Raw genomic sequence first — 18738 nt, forward strand, 5'->3', positions numbered from 1 at the left:
GGAGTGCGTTGATGTGTTTGGCAAATGATAATGAAGAAGTTTTCTTTTTTTTTTTCTTTTTTTTTTTGTAAACCCTAAATAATCGTAATGTAAGACAATAAATTCAAGTGGTTAAACTTCAAAAAATGTTAAATATTTTCTATTTAACATTTTTACAGCATTTGAGGTACAGGATTTATGATCGAGCTGTAAGCCATATACATTGAAATGAAAACAAACAGGGCTTTACATGTCTTATTTTATGTGTAATAAAACTGGAATATATATATATATATATATATATATATATATATATATATATATATATATATATATATATATATATATGCCACACCCCATACTACACAGCCGCTGCATGCAGTGCCGGTCTCAAGCCAGGATAAAATGAAAGGGTTTGCGGCAGGGAGGACATGTAAAAACCCAGTGTAAAAACTGTGCCAAGTTGTTGTGCCATCACAGATGTAAAATAGAGGAAATTGATAAAAAAAACAACAACATTAGATTGGGTGCTGCAATGGTTTTTAAAAGAGTAAGTTTTTTTTAAGTTTAGTTTAAGAATTAAGATGTAACAGTTTAATCATAAACTTAATTTGTCAATAGTATTATTTAAAAGTCAATATACTATTTTTGGGGTTGGGTTCCAACTTTGTGGGAACAGTTTGGGGATGGCCCCCTCCTGGTCCAACATGCCTGCAGTACACCAGTGCACAAAGCAAGGTGTATATATATATATATATATATATATATATATATATATATATATAGGTAATATATACACTCACCTAAAGGATTATTAGGAACACCTGTTCAATTTCTCATTAATGCAATGACCTAATCAACCAATCACATGGCAGATGCTTCAATGCATTTAGGGGTTTGGTCCTGGTCCAGACAATATCCTGAACTCCAAACTGAATGTCAGAATGGAGAAGAAAGCTGATTTAAGCAATTTTGAGCGTGGCATGGTTGTTCTCATCTCCACCACAAATAGGAAAAAGAGGCTACAATTTGCACGAGCTCACCAAAATTAGACAGTTAAAGACTGGAAAAATGTTACCTGGTCTAATGGGTCTCGATTTCTGTTGAGACATTCAAATGGTAGAGTCAGAATTTGGCGTAAACAGAATGAGAACATAATTCCATCATGCCTTGTTACGGCTGGTGGTGGTGGTGTAATGGTGTGGGGGATGTTTTCTTGGCACACTTTAGGCCCTTTAGTGCCAATTGGGCATAATTTAAATGCCACGGGCTACCTGAGCATTGTTTCTGACCATGTCCATCCCTTTATGACCACCATGTACCCATCCTCTGATGGCTACTTCCAGCAGGATAATGCACCATGTCACAAAGATTGAATCATTTCAAATTGATTTCTTGAACATGACAATGAGTTCACTGTACTAAAATGGCCCCCACAGTCACCAGATCTCAACCCAATAGAGCATCTTTGGGATGTGGTGGAACGGGAGCTTCGTGCCCTGGATGTGCATCCCACAATTCTCTATCTAATGCAGGATGCTATCCTATCAATATGGGCCAAGATTTCTAAAGAATGCTTTCAGCACCTTGTTGAATCAATGCCACGTAGAATGAAGGCAGTTCTGAAGGCGAAAGGGGATCAACACCGTATTAGTATGGTGTTCCTAATAATCCTAGGTGAGTGTATACTGTATATACAGGTGTAAAAAAAAAACTTGCAGTATTTACTCAAGATCGGTTGTAAATATGTCTTAAATCCTGAGCACCACCATAGTTAAATAGTTACTCCTTCAATACCTAAACAAACTCACATGAATTTATGACTGGTGAATCAAGTCATAATAAACCCCCCCGTCCACACACCTTCCACCCCGTCCACCCACAGCAAACACACACTTACATATTACTATCACACTACACCTAAGTATGCTATACATTTGGAATTAATCTCAGGAGAGGAGAGTTGTCCATGGCTCTCATCCCAGTAACCATTCCTGTGCTCACTGAAGTAGTAAAAATCACTACGACATCATTTCTGTACTCCATCCAATGATCTGTTGTCCCATAAATGTGCACTAGATTGATATTCAATAGCAACCTACCTTGAACCTACACCGTTATGGTGCATGGGTACACAGCTTATATAAATTTTTAGCCTTGTGCAATTTCTCAAAGGGAGAAACAACCTAACAACAACAGTGGGTTAAGATTTTACATAGTCTCTTTAAACAGCCTAGTAGATTCCAGAAATTTATGTAATGACAGCTTTTAATTGGCCAACTGTCATAAACTCTGTTAAAGCCAGTGTATTTTAGGCCCTTGATACCATAATACGAAAAACCTAATCATTTCAGACTTTTCACCTTTATGCGTTCCAAATAATACAATATATACAGAATAAATATAGGTGGAATATACAGTAGCGCAATGATAGACATAAGTTATGGATGGTGGAAAGATGCATAGTGAATGAAGCAGTGCAATATAGACAAAAAGTGATCATGCAATAATGTATTAGATAACATTCCATGATCAGATGTTCAGCGTGGTAACAGCCACAGGAAAAAAAGCTATTATTTACTGCGGGCTCTAAGGCACTTGTAGTGCCTGCCCGATGAAAGACAAGTGAATAATCCAAGATTGGGGTGCCAGGTATCTTTGATAATGCCTCTGGCCCTTTGCAGGTGGGTAGCTGGGTTCAAATGATTCTTTAGGCTCTTTCCACTACCATCTGTAGGGATTTATGGTCCTAAACAGTGCAGTTGCTGTACCACACTGAGATGCAACAAGAGATTAAAAGAGGAAAAAACTTTGTTCAGAACCGTTCAAATGAATCCAAAGACAACAGCAAAGCAACTGAAGAAGAGCTTGGAAGTCTTAGTTACTAGAATGCAAACATTCACCTTTAAAAAGTTATACATCTCCATGTCCTGAAAGACTGTCATATGAAGAAGAAGCATCTACTCTAAGACAAGCTTATACAGCCTGATTAAAGTTTGCAGGTAAAGCATGGTGGTGGGAGTATACTGTTTTGTTTAAAAATGGACTGCAGCACCTAAGAAAATAAGTGGAAAAGGGTATTATTTAGTATGATTATATGATTTCTAAGGCCCCATAGAGGCTGTAGTAGCCTAGTTGTATGTACTGTAAATTCTTGACCTTAACTTTATATACTGTAAAAGTCCTTTATATAATCTTAGCTCTAGGCATCAGGTTTACATAAGAATGTCATAATAAGTCTCTATAGTGATTTCACTTACAGTGAATCAATTAGAATGAATATTTTGTTTAAAATCTAATTTAAGCTAAAATGTTTTTTTTTTTTAAGTGATGTAGGAGTGTACATGAACTGTGGTAACATCATACTTTCCCCCAAATCATATTTCAATGATTGCATAGTGGTCCAGGCATCCTTGACACTGTTGTAATCCTCTTTGATGTAAAAAAAAATATATATTTTGAAATGTACATACCTGTTATTTCTCACTTTTTTATGAACAAAAGCAAAGTTTAGGAGAATTTTTAAGTAGCCAAATATTTATTTATTGAGGTGTAAGCCATAAAAAAATTATTACTTAAAACCAAGGAACCAAATTGCATTGCAAAGTGTAATCAAGGTTGTGTTTATATCTGCATAGCTTGATTAGTTATTTATAAGTATTAAAAATTCAAAACTATTAAAATTCCTCAGATACATAGTTTGCAGTTGTCAGCTGTGTAAAACTGAAAAAAGTAGACATATTTACTTTTACTTCTTCATGCATTTACTAATTATTACTATAATGGCAGTGCTTTTACTCATTTTCGGTGTGTTTTTGTTCTTTTTGCATTGAAAAATTTGATTCATACAGGGTAATATTATCAAGAGTGAATCATCCAGGGTTGCTAAACAGTTCATGGCCAAACTATTCTTTTGTATTGTTATCAGATAAACACTATAAACAGGGTCAAAAGGACATGCTTTAATTGTAAGCCACTGAACTTTGGAACAAAACTTTATAAACTCACCAAAACTGACTATTACAGTGGAAGTTCTAACAGGTCAGGCATTTAGAGAGCTGTTTGCACAGGCTTATAATAAGTGGGTGGGTCAACTATTTAGACTGCTACTGCTAAAACAGTGTCACTTCTGTCTCCTCCAACACAAGTCTTATATATAGTGAGTATAAGTTTTTGTACCCAGTACTTTTAAGAGCAAATTATTAGAACTGCTATATAAACTAGTTTACTATACTTTAGGCTACAATGAAATTATGTTGCTTACTTTGTACAGTTACTGGAATGTAGGTGTTTTTTTTAAAGGAGAACCTTTTACTTGTTTATAAATCACTCCGGGTCCTAGGACCTAAATACCGAACCTATAAACTGAACAGACCACTCAGATCGTTAGGATCGAGTCAGTTAAAAATACCAAGAGTTCACACAAAACATCCGCATTTAGCCATTAATGCTGCCCGCAATTGGAACCAGCTTCCAGAAGAGATCAGATGTGCTAAAACATTAGTCACATTTAAATCGAGACTTAAAACTCATCTGTTTAGCTGTGCATTTATTGAATGAATACTGTATACGTCCGAACTGACTGCACTGTATTTTATGTTTACCTTATATTTTTAATTGTTTCTAAATCAAATTTTAAGTAGTTTTAAAATTAATTAAAGTTTTACTACTATCATTTTCTATCTCTTTTTATAATTATTTTTTTCTCTTTTATGTAAAGCACTTCGAATTACCATTTTGTTTGAATATGCTATACAAATAAACTTGCCTTGCAGTTTTTTTTTTATAATCTTAGCTCTAGATTTCAGGTTTATACAAGAATGTCATAGTCAGTCACTGTAGTGATTTCTGCACAATTACTTTAAGCAACTAATTAGAATTATTGGGAAAATAAATTGAAACAGATGCCTTGAAAGAGAATTTAATTTTTTTTTTTAATGATTTTAAATATTTGTCACAGTTACATGATTGAGATTATCAAACAAATTTTAATATTACACAAAGATAACCAGAGTAAATACAAAATGCAGTTTTTAAATGACTATTTCATTAATTAAGGGAAATAAGCTGACCAAACCTACAAGCTGTAGGTTCCCACATCTGGGCCTGATTACTGCGAGGCCGGTTGAATCAAGAAATTTGACAAAGAAAAGAATGCTTAATATCTCAAAAAGCCACACAACCTAAATGAATTCAAGAACAGATGAAAAACAAAGTAATTGACATGAATCAGTCTGAAAAGGGTTACCAAGCCATTTCAAGGCTTTGGGACTCCAGGGAACCATCATCCACAAATGGAGAAAACCTGAAACATTCATGAACCCTCCCAGGAGTGGACAACCTACCAAAATGACTCCAAGAGCACTACAAAGGCTTATCCATGGGCTCATAAAAAACCCTGAACAACAGGCTCACTTTTCATGACTTAACAATAAGAAAGAGACTGGGCAAAAAATAGTGTCCATGGGAAAGTTCCAAGGAAAAAGACAGTACTGTTATGCAACAGGACGATAATCCAAAACACACCAGACTCTGAATGGAAAAAAACTAAATTAAGGTTTTGGAGTTCGTACTTCCGATTTAGATCCTTAAACGGTCATTTATGCTTGAAAATCCTCCAATGAGGCCTTGTGGTTAATCCCCAAGAGACGGTTGGACAAACAAAAACTCACAGATTCTGACAAACTCCAAACACTGAACACATATTCAGTTAGCTACTAATACCTCTATCTCACCTACGCAGTTTCGTGCAGTGGTCATAAGTATGGTTCATCATAATTCACCGTGGGTTTTGGCATGTGATTAGTTTCCATCTAGTTTCCGCGCGTCGGTCTTCACATAGTCAAACATCATAGGTGAGATAGGGGTATAACAGCTGGAATGACAGAGGGGGGTGGGTTATCGGGGACAGGGCTTGTAGGACGACTTTCACACACACACACACACACACACACACACACACACACACACACACACACACACACACACACACACTAATGGAATAGGAATAACTGTTGTCTGGCTCACTGATTACATGAATTGTTTAAACAATGGATTACATTTTTGAAAAAGTAATGGCGGACCTAACGCGTTAGATTACTCGTTACATCAAAAAAGTAATCCAAGTACTCTAACATGTTACACCCAACGCTGGTTACATCTGACAAAAGATCTAAAAACACTGAAACAGCAGAATTTGTGAAAATTAATATTTGTGTAATTCTTAAAACTTGTGGCCACAGCTATACTGTTACATTTAGAAGTTAATTATTACCACAAGTGTCTTGCCATGTCTCTAGTCCCCTGGTCTGTGTGTCTAGTCCCCTGGTCCTTCCGTGCCTCTGCTTGTCTTGTCCCACGTCAGCTCCATGCCTAGCTAGTATGTTCTGTTTGATCATAGAGCCTGTGTTTCGCCATAGAACCTATGCACGGTATGTTAGTGCCTAGAGCCCGTGTTTCGTCATAGAGTCTCAGTCCTGTGTGTCATGTCCTAGAGCCTCTGTTTATAGTTGGTTTTGCTTGTTTTGTTTCTTCAGTGTTTTATGTTTTTTGTTTGATAAACACTTATTTGGTTAAACACCCCTCTGCGCCTATGCCTGCCTGTTTGTGCCCACGGCAACTACAACTGCCACATGCCACCTTTCATGAAAGATTGCTCAACCGACTACAGGCATGGCAGAGGGGTCCCCGGGAGAATTTTTTTTTTCCTTTCTCCAAGGGGACTGTTGGGACCATAATGCCGGGGCAAGCTGGTTGAAGGTAATCAGCTTGCCCTGCGGCAGAACAGGGAAGGTCCCTTTCGCCCACACCTTGTCCGAGAACCTCAGTGGCAATCCCACCTTTACTCCCATCTTGTCTAGGAGTCTCAGTCAGAGGTTCCGCCTCTTCGGAGCACATCCTGGGAGGTCCCATAACCTCTACATCGCAGTGCTGCATCCACGGCCTTGTTTTGAGGACCATCCAGTACTGCATCGGCCGCCCGGATTGGGAGGACAACCCCCACCACCCGGCCTACGACATCGATCCGGTGCTGCCTCAGCCGCCCGGGTTATAAAGAGAATCCAGCACTGCCTTTACCAGCTGACTGCGACGTTGAGCGCTTACCGCTGCAAGGCTTGGAGGACTACCCAGTGTGTCTCTAGTCTCTGGTTTAAGTCCCTCGTCTCTGTGTCCCTTGTCCTCTGGTCTCTCTGTGCTTGTTTTGTCCCGCATCAGCTCCATGCCTAGCTAGTATGTTCTGTATGTTTAATCATAGAGCCTGTGTTTCGCCATAGAGCCTATGTACGGTATGTTAGGGCCTAGAGCCTGTGTTTCGTCATAAAGTGTCAGTCCTGTGTGTCTGTTTATAGTTAAGTTTGTTTGTTCCTTTGTTTCTTTTGTTTCTTCAGTGTTCATGTTTTTAGTTTAATAAAAGACTCCTTTGGTTAAACACCCCTCTGCACCTATGCCTGCTCGTTTGTGCCCACGGCAACTACAACAGCCACATACCACCTTTCGTGACACTGCTGAATTGCCTGATAGACTGGTTAAATAATCAAAATTAGGGGAATTGAAACATGAGTCACATAGAGAGATTTTTTTTGCGGAAATCCAGAGCCGTTAAAGAGTTAATGGCCAAACCACTATTACATTATATCAGGGAAGAAGTCCTCACAGGCCTGGCATTTAGAACGGTTTACCCTTGCTTGTAATAAGTGGGCGGGTCAACTATTTGGACTGCTACTAATAAAACAGTGTCACTCTTCTGTCTACTCAAACAAGTCTTATACATGGTGAGTATAACCACTTTTTTTTTGTACTTCCTTTTTTTGAGAGCAGATAGAGCTGCTATATAAACTTATATTTTAACTATACTGTAGGCTACATTTCAAATGTGTTGCTTGCCTTGTACAATGCATAGTGAGTGTTTTTGTGGTTTTAAAGGAGCACTTCTGCTTTATCTAGATGAAATGTTGGACATAAACTATGCGGTAGCTTATTTTTAATGATTCTGTTACTTTAGAGTTTACAGACTAAAATTGTGTTTAGTTTTAAAAACTAGTTTTAAAGTAGCTTTAAGTAACTGTATACATTTTTGTACACTTAGCAGGAACTCTGTCATTTTGTTTACTGAATGTACAGTAGTAATTTTGTGAGCCATACTGGATAGGACCTGGGAAGCATATTTAAGCTTTGTGACCGCTGGTTATGGTTTCAAAAAAAAAACATACAAAGGCACTCTTACAAAAGCAGCATTTCCATCTGATGTGTTCAACATTGAAATTTAATGTTACTATAACCTTATCTATCACAATATAAAAGGTTATGTTAATAATATGCACTGAAGTGTTCCTTTTAAGCCTAAGTACTACAAACCCAAATTTGGATGGAAAAACTCATTCCATCTGATAGAAAAGCTACCAGAAATAAGGTAATGAATTTATCCCCATAAACACTGGAATTTATCATTTATTATATAATTATATAACAGTGTTATATTCTATCATTTGGGACAACCCAAATATATATATATATATATATATATATATATATATATATATATATATATAATGTATTATACACTGCATCTTAAATTTGAGCATCATGAAAGGTTATTTTTCTTTTGTAATTTAATGATAAATTTTTACTATATATTTTTTTACTATTTATTAGAATATTCCCAAAGACCAATCAAAAAAGATTTACAATACAGGAAAAAAATAAAATAAAATATATATATATATTTTATATTTTACAATACTTGGTCAGGGCTCATTTAGCCAGAATTTGTGCATCATTTTTGGCGTGGGAAGGAGACTACTTGGTGTCAAGCCAGATCAACCCAACACTTTCATGTTATAACCACTCCAGAGTTCCTTTCGCACGCTCAGCAAGCTCAAGCTCGCTTGGCCTTATAAGCACACTGAAAAGACAGTCACTGCTGAAATATTTCGCTTGTGTCTCGCAGTTTCTTTCCTAGTGATAGCCAAGATGTGCAACTTGTGACTGGTTCAGTAGATTTTTATTAACAAGATTGCTGACATTTGACTGAACATTACCCCTCCTCCATATGTTCACTTTCAGGTCTGTCTTCGGGCTGTTTAGTTCCAGTGTGCTGGATTATTTCATGATTACATACACCATTCAAAGGCTATGCTTTTATATTTAGTTTGGTCTTGCATCTGTTCATCTTACTGGTTATTGATGGTTATACCTATGTTTGTTAAAGTAAACAATCAGCACTCACATTCTCTTCTCGTCCCTCATTTCACAGCATTCAGACACTTTGTACAAATTTAAACATCGGTCCATCCCGCTCCTGAGAGACAATATAAGTCATTAAAAGCAAAAATTTGCTCTCTTGATATTGTACCTTGCTGCCTCATTAAAGATGGAATTGCAGGTTGCCGAGGTGATGAAAAGGTGCCAAATGGCTTGGGTAGCTGCGGTAAGACAAAAGCATATTAACTTTATTTTAAACATCATTCAGCAGTGAATGAGAGCATGCTCTACAGTATGTTTTCACTCACTCATTCACTATACCACTTATCCTGTACAGGGGTGAAGGGAGACATGAGGTAGGGACAAACGTAAACACACACTATGGGTAATTTGGAAATGCCAATTAGCCTTATTTGCATTTGTTTTGGCTGTGAAAGGAAACCCACCAAGAAGAGGGAGAACATGCAAACTGCACACACACAGACTTGAGGTGGGAATTAAATGTCTGACCCTGGAGATGCAAGACCACCGTGCCGCCCCAATGTTTCTCATTTACTTTTAAACTTGATTAAAATCTCCTGTATCCTTATTTTGCTTTGTGGTTTTCGTTTTATCATAATGTTGTAAAGCGCTTATTGATTTGAACCTATCTTGGAACTTCTGTATAATATCTTTTACTACTTTAAAAACATATATTAATTTGACTTTTTTTTTTATTCTTTCCTGATGATTAGATGATTGGCTCAGTAAGGATGAAGATGATTGGCTGTGCTGGACTGCTCTTAATAACATTCAGCATGGTCACTTCCACTATCGTCAAAGAGGTATCGGGGGTTGCGCAAGGTGAGTCAATATGAAATTTCAGAATTTTCTGAAAAATGACAGACTTTATTCAAACATAACATTACAAACATATCCTTATGCACAGTGGCACTAAGGCACTAAGTGGCACGTAGGTCGCATACACACAAAAATAATGACCTTTTACCTTATCCTTTTGCTACAAGGTTATATTCAGTAATTTGGGACAACAGAAAGAAAAATGGTCAAACTTGGTCAGGGTTCATTTAGCCAGAATTTGTGCATCAATGTGGCATGGGATGAAGGCAATCGGCCTGTGGCACTGCTGAGTGTCACGAGCCAGCAAGATCAACATTTTTAGGTAACTCCGCTCGAGAGTTTCTCTTGCGCACTCAGCTATCCTTCATCGCACACCTGTACCTGATTAGTAATTATCCCATTCTTTATAAACACGCTGAGAAGGTCGGTCATTGCCGCTGTATCTCACTTGTGTGTCTTGCATTTACTTTTCTTGTGGTATTCAGTGTACATTTGATTCGTTATCGAACTTGCCTGTTTCTTTTGGATTGCTACTCGTTCCCTCCCCGGATTTTCTCTCTAAATCTACTGAATTTTGGGGGCGGTGTAACACACTCGGAGGACAGCGCTATCCGCTCCTTCCGCTTGTGTGAACTCACACAGACGCCCCTGATTGGCTGTAGAGCCGTGATTAATGTAAGAGCACAAAGTACCTCTCATCCCTCCCCTCTGAGAGAGCTCGGCCAATCAGCTCTCTCTAGACCTCCTGCTGCGAGAGGTTACAGCATCCCCAGATGATAGGCTGAGCACTTTACCACTACGCCACACCCTTAACAAACCGCGGCTCAGAGCCAGCCCCCAGCCACTTCAGCCAGCTTCACGAAGCTCCACCTGGGGACATTTGTATTCACTCTTCCAACACACTTTTGAGTCGTTAGCTGCTGGGATCATGCGGCTGTCATCATCACCCGCTGGGGTGGGCTTCTTCCAAAGCATGACGGGAGCCTACGTCCTTGTATTGATTCCTGGGGACTATTGTTTCTATTTGTACTATTAGTTAATATTACGGGGTACTATTATTAAGTGACATTACCATCAAAAACTACTATACCCTCCCCCTTATGTCCACAGCCTGCAGGGAGCCCAAGTCCTTATGAAATTGGACCTCCTCTGTGCTTATCATCTGGTCAGAATCAGAAGGGGGGATGAGTGCATGACCACCTTTAACACTCCATCCAGTCACTTCAAATATTTGGTCATGCCATTTACAGTACATTGTCCAATGCTCTGGTAATACTTCAAGCCCTGGTCATTGATGTCCTCAGGGACTTCATCAATGTCTTGGCCTTTGTCTATCTGGATGATATTATCCTCTTTTCATTTTCCTTAAAGGACTACAAGACACATGTTCACAAGGTACTTCAGAGACTCCTTGAGAACCAGTTATTCATCAAAGCTGAGATGTGGGAGTTGCACTGCAACACAGTTACTTTTCTAGGTTTCATTGTCGCTCCATGAATGATTCAAATGAACACTGCCAAGCTGAAGGCAGTTACTACAACTAAAGAAGCAATTCACCTCTGCTCCTATTCTTCTAAAGCCAGACCCATCCCTTCAGTTCATGGTTCAGGTGGATGCCTCAGATTCTGGAGTTAAGGCAGTGCTATCACAAAGGTCATCAAAAGACAAATTTTACCCACGCTGTTTCTTCTCTCACAGACTCTCCCCCGCAGAGAGGAACTAAAATATCATTCATTCAATATCAAACATCCCATATCTTGCATACTCATTAATACCTTCATCTACAGAAAGGGATGGTTAACGTTGCATGTGCTCCTTAGGCTTTCTGGTCTCACATTGCTCTTGATTTTGTTACTTGACTCTTGGCTCACACGTGTCCTCATGGTAATGAAACGCTTTTTTAAGGCCAAAAGAAACTGCTGAGCTTTTAATCATGCATGTTTTCTGGCTTCATGGACCCCCAACTGACATCCTCCTGCCCACCCAATGCTTCCTCTCTGACTTATCAATGGTGGTAAAGCATTCACTGGGCACAAGCTTTTAAAGGTTTGACGACCAGGCAGAGGCTTCCACCTGTGTGAGTACTTTTCTACGTCATTGCTCCACCTCATCTGGTGTCACAGGGGATTCCCTCTTTCATCTTGGTCACACAATTACACACATAGCTTTTTCTGTGCTGCTCCTCTTGCAACAGAAATCTTGATTCTTCTGTATATCTGTGGGATCAGACTGAGTTGGCTGGCCTTTGGATTCCATTGTGAGGTGAGAATAATAGTTGGCCATGGTTAGACCACCATTGCATGCATGAAAATAGAAAAACAGAAGTGGACCTAGTACTGAGTCTTGTGGATCAATTAAACTATTCTCTCTCTCTCTGTCCCTCTCTCCCTCTCTCTTAGGGACTGACTGCACACAAATAAAAACAACTTTCCCACATGCAAAAAGTGGCATTTATACCATTCATCCATCTGGATTAAAAAACCCTATCAAGGTACCAACATTCTTCCAAATGTCTAACCAATATTAACAGCTAAATGACTGCTGTTATATAACACACTATATAAGTATAGAATATATTATATTATAAGTTTAGTATATATTAATAATCAACTAGCCAAGGGTAAATGTTCTGGGCTATTGTACAGTACTGTACATATTTACCTTAATCAATCATCTAGCATAGCACTTTACTCATTGTACCAACATGTTTTGAATATTTTGAGTCTGTTTTGTAGGTTTACTGTGAGATGCGGCAGGATGGAGGATGGACTGTTATCCAGAGAAGGTCTGGTGAAAAGGTTTCTTTCAACCAGAACTGGAAAAAGTATAAGTGGGGATTTGGAAATATTCAGAGTAGGTGTTTTCTATTAGACAACCCACTTTGTTGTTGTTGTTTGTCTTTCGGCTGCTCCCGCAACAGGGACCATTCGATCCGTGTACAGGTTTTTGCACCAGATACCCTCCCATTGTATCTGGACTTGGTACCAGAACTGCATCCAGTGACTGCGGATTGGGTTGTAATTGAACCCGGGTCTTCCACATGGAAGGCGAGAAACCTAACACAGAGCCACCAGTGCCCTAAAAATAACCCATTGTGATTCCTTAAATATTAAGGCAGTCTTAATATATTATAGCAGTCATGAAGTCTAGTATTTCTTTTCGTTTATTACAGTAACATCCCCCTTCTGAAATCAGGCCAATCACAAATGCCTGTCGATGTGACGCCAAACCGACAGAGGCCGCTCCTACACAAGTTGATTGACACTGGTGTTTTAGCAAAGACCCGCCCAGAGTGAGAAGAAGCTGTCGTCCATTGTTTTTCGCCGCTGGAGCAAAATGTTGCCTAAGCGAGTGTTGTGTACAGTTGTTGGGTGTAATAGCGAACACAGCAGTCGTCATTCACTACCTAGGGTTAATGACCTAGGGTACCTACCTAGGGTTAGGTATCTGAGCCACTGAGGAGGCAGTGGCTGAATTTAGTTTTTGAAGCTAACGTCCCCGCTGATTTACCTAAATGCGTTCATGTTTGCGATAATCATTTTTCACCAGACTGCTTTATAAACGCGGGTCAATATAAAGCAGGTTTTACTAGGAAGCTGCTCCTAAAAATGGATCTGTACTAACGCTTCGTGTTCCTGCTTCATCTTCACCAGGCTCGGTGAGTGTGATTTATTTTACTATGACTCTTTGCAGATCGCCTTTTCTAATAATCACGATGAATGCGGAGTGTAAGTTAACTTATACTCTAATAGAACATGATTATGGCTTCTTCTCTATGTACATCAGTCTATATATAATCCCTAATCGCCCGTTTATAATAAACAATGCATTAAGGTGATTGTCTAGTTGCAAACTGTGTACGTAGTCGGAAAACTATATTATGCTTACCTTTGTAACGTTAGATGGTTTATAACGATGTCTGTCGAAGATTAAGAAGTCATGTAAACACATCAGTAAACACATCGCGTCCGTATCTCTCTCGGTAAGTTTCTCCGCTTTTTGTTGTTGTTGCTCGCGGCAGCGCAACAGCCCATTAATTCATGCCCATGCAGTGATGAGAAAGACAAATCGAGTCGATGCATGTCCATTCTTTTAATTTCTGCTTTGTCAGGCGATATTACAAACTTCTGCGTAGGTTCCGTACTTAAATCAAACCAAAAACGACTGAAGAAAACAGGCTCAGGCTCTATATTACAGCGTTTTCCAGTTTGGACTGCATTACCCACAAAGCATTGCCCGCACTGAACTACACTTACGTGGCTATACCCCACGTGTCACGCCCCACAGAACTGTGTGTGGTGGGGGGGGGGGGGGGCGTTCAGCAGAGGTAATGTGCATTTAAAATAGCATGTACTGAAACAGGTTGCTGAAAACAGAGCTAGTTTTTACCAGGTAAAAGTAGTGTTTTTTTTACACAATCATTTGGAATTTTTAATTAACGTATAATACAAACTTTTCATTAGGACCCTAAAGATCAAATTAACATTTAATGAAAAATATGATATGTAGGACCTTTAAGACTACACCAAATTGTTGATTTGGCCACACCAAATGTTTTTCTATGTCACAGATATGTTTGATTTGATTTTTGGCTTTATGATTGCTTATTTTGCTGCTAGTGTCAGCACTTTGGACTTTGGAACATATTCCAAATGCAAACACCACACACGAAAGCAACCCTAGACCTTTTTTATCTTCTTATTTATACATAAGTAAATAATGAGGGCATAACACACACCTTGCCATGGAACAGCCAAGCAATCAATTTTCCAAATATGTTTGGATTCATGTAAAAAAAAAAAAAAAACATGTATTAAAAAGTATTATAATTTACCATAACTTACTGTACAACTGTAAATGAGCCAATTTGGATTTCAAAACCCTCAATTCAAAGCTGAAAGTCTGCACTGTGGCTCATATTCATTACTTGATTTCAACTCAAATTTACAGTCTTAGACACCTACAATAATATTAACTTTGTCATTGTCCAAAAACAATGCCTGGCCCAAAAAAAAAGTCATATACCCTAAGAGTTCATTCAGTGACCTTTAGCTTTTACTAAAATACGCACAATGTGTGAAAATGATTCCTCATGCTCATAGAACCACTTTCTCACAGTTTCAGTCCTGGAATAAGCCTGTGCCATCAGGCATCCGTCAGCTGACTTAATTTTATTGCCACATAATATTGCTAAGCCTAGACCTGAACAACTAAAGCAACCATAAAAATCTCTTAAAACTTCAACTTGAATCTTAAATCTCAACTACATCCCTGAGAGTTAAAATATATAATATATAAAATACTATGTGCCACAGACCTCTATGTTTTTCAGGTTAAGTGAAACAATAAATGTTTTCGATAAAACTATGTACAGTATTCCTTCACAGACTATTAACACTGAAATTTTCCCTAAGATCTGAGAGCATGTTACTGTATACCCTTAGTAATTCACAGACTGTATAATCTTTTCATCTTTTTATTAGAAGACCACTGGCTGGGCCTGAACAAGATATGGGCTCTAACCAAAAGCAAGGATCATAGGTCAACTCTCAGAGTAGACTTGTGGGACTTTGAAGGAGGTTCTGCCTATGCTAATTATGAAGATTTTTGGATTGGTGGTGAAAAAACAGCCTATAAGCTGCATGTTGGAAAATACAGTGGCACTGCAGGTAAAGTATCTAAAGTGTATATCTGGGTTGCAAACCCAGGCAAATTCTCAGCATTCACTCCAGTATAAGAATGACATGTTTTCTGCTGTTTATTCATGCTGAAGAATTATCATAAGCACAATAATTTGTAATATTTGTGTCTACAGGAGTGTGAATAAGAATAGACATGGACTTAAATTTCTATTTTGTTTCATCCACACGAAAATCTAAATGCTTAGGTCAAAATAACCTTAACATAAATAATATGAATGTATATATAATACTCTCTAAGTAAATACTTTAAGCTAAATGAAAAAAATTTAAGGTGATTCAAATTAGTAATGTGTGGACAAAATTACTTTGCACTAAATGCTTGAAAACAAGAAGGTTATTTTTTTCTTCCTAATCCTTTCAGCAAAAAGTAGAAACTTTTTTTCTTGTATTCTAAGGTGATGCTATCCGTGGGTCATATGCTGGCATTGACCAAAATGGGTATGGTTTCAGTACACATGACCATGACAATGATGGCTGCTCCCCGTGTATTTTCGGGGATATTGCAGTTAATGAATGCACTCGTGAAAATATTGGAGGATGGTGGTTCAGCAGCTGTGGCTCAGCTGAACTGAATGGAAAATGGCACTCTGGGGAAGATAATCGCGGATGGGCTTCTGGGCTCCACTGGCTCACCTGGAGAGGCCCTGGGCCCTACTCAGCTAAGGCAACACGCATGATGGTCAAGACCATTAAGCAATCATAAGTTTGCGCATCTTAAACAAGCAGCAAAATGATATAATGCTTTTCAATTTAAACAGCCAATAAACATATTCCAGTTTCACTAGTCTGTATATTTTAAGTTTGTTTAAGTGTTCTTCAGTGTTCTCATCCTGTCTATTAATATGCACGTAGGCTACACAAAATTGCCCACAGGTGTAATAAATGTCCAATTGTGTGTGTAAATGGACCCGAATTACATCTGGCATTCTCCCGCCTTGTGTGCAGTTTTACCAGGATGGGCTTCAGATCCAGTATAAGCAGGACTGAGCAAATGTACACTTAAAGAGTACTTTATTAGGAATACCTGTACACCTGTTTATTTTGCAGTTATCCAATCAACCAATTATGTTGGAGCGGTGCAATTTGTCACATCATGCTGATGCAGGCCAGCAGCATGAGGTTATGTTGATATATGAACCATCAGAATGAGGGGAAAATGTGATCTCTGATAATGACCATGGCATGATTGTTGGTGCCAGGCTGGACAGTTCATGGAGTGGAGAATGGATAAACTGGTTTGATCTGAAAGAAAAGCTACAGCAGCTCAGATAACCATTTTATATAATTGTGGTGAGCAGAAAGACATCTCACATTGGTCCTTGAAGTACAGTAGATGGGCTACAACAGCAGAACACTACATAAGGTTCTATTTCAGTTAGCAAAGAACAGAAAGCTGAAGATGATATAAAGGTATCCTGGTCTGATAAATTTCTACTTTTTCTTAGGCACACAGTTGGTAGAGTCAAAATTTGGACCTGAATACATGAACCCAACCTGCCTTGTGTGAACAGACAAGGCTGTTTTTGCCACATTTTGGACTGTTAATCCCAATCAATCATTGCTTTATTGACACTGTGTTTTTTTTTTCATTGTTGCTGATTATGTGCATTACTTTATGGCAACATGACATGGCAACCGCATCTCCTAACAGCTTCCAGCATAATAATTAATCATGTCACAAAACAAAAGTTATGTCAAGCTGGATCATGAACATGGCAATAAGTTGCTCTTGAGTGGCCCAGTCATTTGCATTCAGTAGAATTCCTTTAAGATGTTGTAGAACAGTTTATTTGTAGCGTGTAAATGCACCTGAAAAATCTGCAGCATGTCAACAATCTCAAAGGAACATTTTGCTGAATCCAACAATTTTTTTTTAATACAACAAAAAAACTAGCAGCAAATATCCAGTATTAATATAATATTCCTAGTAAAGTGCTCTGTAAGCATACATTTTCACCATTAACATTGTTATTACACAGTACTATAAACACTGGCTATATTCAACACACTTCAGGGTTTGGAAATGTAATTCTGTTTTCTGTTTTAAATGTGTTAATGTTTATTAAATGTTTATAGAATGAAATCATATTTCTCCAGCAGAATACCGAACACATAAATTTTTAGTCTTGGATTAGATATTGTTTGTGTGAGAAAATATGCCAAAGCAAGCTCCAAGCAACCCAAACATAAACAGTTATTTATTCCACAGCTCTAAAGCCTCTTTTATGCCTTCTACCTCTATTTATACCTGCTAAATACACTTCTGTTGCCTACAGAGCTTACAGTCCTTCAGACTAAAGGATAAATCTATATATTTTTAGCTCATTTAAAAGGAACTATGATATGCCATCAAGTAAAGTAAACTTTTAAATGTACTGTTTTAATGAAAATAATAAATACTATTGTTTAATGCGAAAAAATAAAATGCTGTTGAAGCTTCAAAGTTTGTTTTCATTATTGACCGACAATAAAAAATGCAGCTGCATTTCCAAGAAAATGACATAAAATACAGTTTTCTATTCTTTAACAGACCTGAAAATATCCTGATATTAATGGGATGGGACTGTGTTGATGGGATAAGGTATGCTGATGCCCTCTTCTGGCACTTATTGTCTGCACTTAGTGCTGGCTGTATATTTTTAAACCCACTTGAACTTTTCAGGTTGCTGTAGCTGTTCAGTGTAGACAGAGTGTTGAAGCTATAATAGAGTAAGTTAGGAGTATACAGTAGATATCTTATAGAGCAGATAGGATGGACCCAGCCTACTGCAGAGCACCACAAGGAAGGCATTAAAAAAATTTTTTTCACAAAATGCCACTGCTCTTATTTCAGCAAACATTTTAGTATATATTTCTATATATTTCTAAATACTATAGAAATGAAACTTGGATATATTTTAGAGAAGTCAATGTGCAGCTTGGATAACAGTACAGATTTACTGTCCTCTAAAATTAACTCAACATAGAACCATTATTGTCAAAATAGCTGGCAACAGAAGTTAGTACACCCTACGTG

The 18738-nt window shown here is 38.1% G+C and overlaps 1 protein-coding gene across 2 annotated transcripts; it reads left to right on the top strand.

Annotated features, from left to right (window-relative positions):
- Positions 1–4020: 4020 nt before the first annotated feature.
- Positions 4021–18165, top strand: LOC128534010 (fibrinogen-like protein 1). Of its 2 annotated transcripts, none has more exons than XM_053508265.1 (6): positions 4021–4138; positions 9915–10023; positions 12420–12511; positions 12756–12873; positions 15504–15689; positions 16118–18165. In XM_053508265.1, the coding sequence occupies exons 2-6, from the start codon at positions 9915–9917 to the stop codon at positions 16423–16425; spliced, it is 813 nt and encodes a 270-aa protein (XP_053364240.1). In that variant the 5' UTR covers positions 4021–4138; the 3' UTR covers positions 16426–18165. The 2 variants fall into 2 exon arrangements, with proteins under 2 accessions (XP_053364240.1, XP_053364239.1); XM_053508264.1 differs by lacking the exon at positions 4021–4138 and adding an exon at positions 7626–7751.
- The last annotated feature ends 573 nt before the right edge of the window (positions 18166–18738 follow it).

The sequence above is a fragment of the Clarias gariepinus genome, chromosome 12 (genome assembly GCF_024256425.1).
Source record: "Clarias gariepinus isolate MV-2021 ecotype Netherlands chromosome 12, CGAR_prim_01v2, whole genome shotgun sequence".
NCBI lineage: Eukaryota > Metazoa > Chordata > Actinopteri > Siluriformes > Clariidae > Clarias > Clarias gariepinus.

Excerpts from the sequence above, each read along its gene's own strand:
- LOC128534010 (XM_053508264.1), top strand. Across the intron at positions 10,024-12,419 it reads GGTATCGGGGGTTGCGCAAG|GGACTGACTGCACACAAATA; the intron begins GTGAGTCAATAT and ends CCTCTCTCTTAG. Across the intron at positions 12,512-12,755 it reads GATTAAAAAACCCTATCAAG|GTTTACTGTGAGATGCGGCA; the intron begins GTACCAACATTC and ends TCTGTTTTGTAG.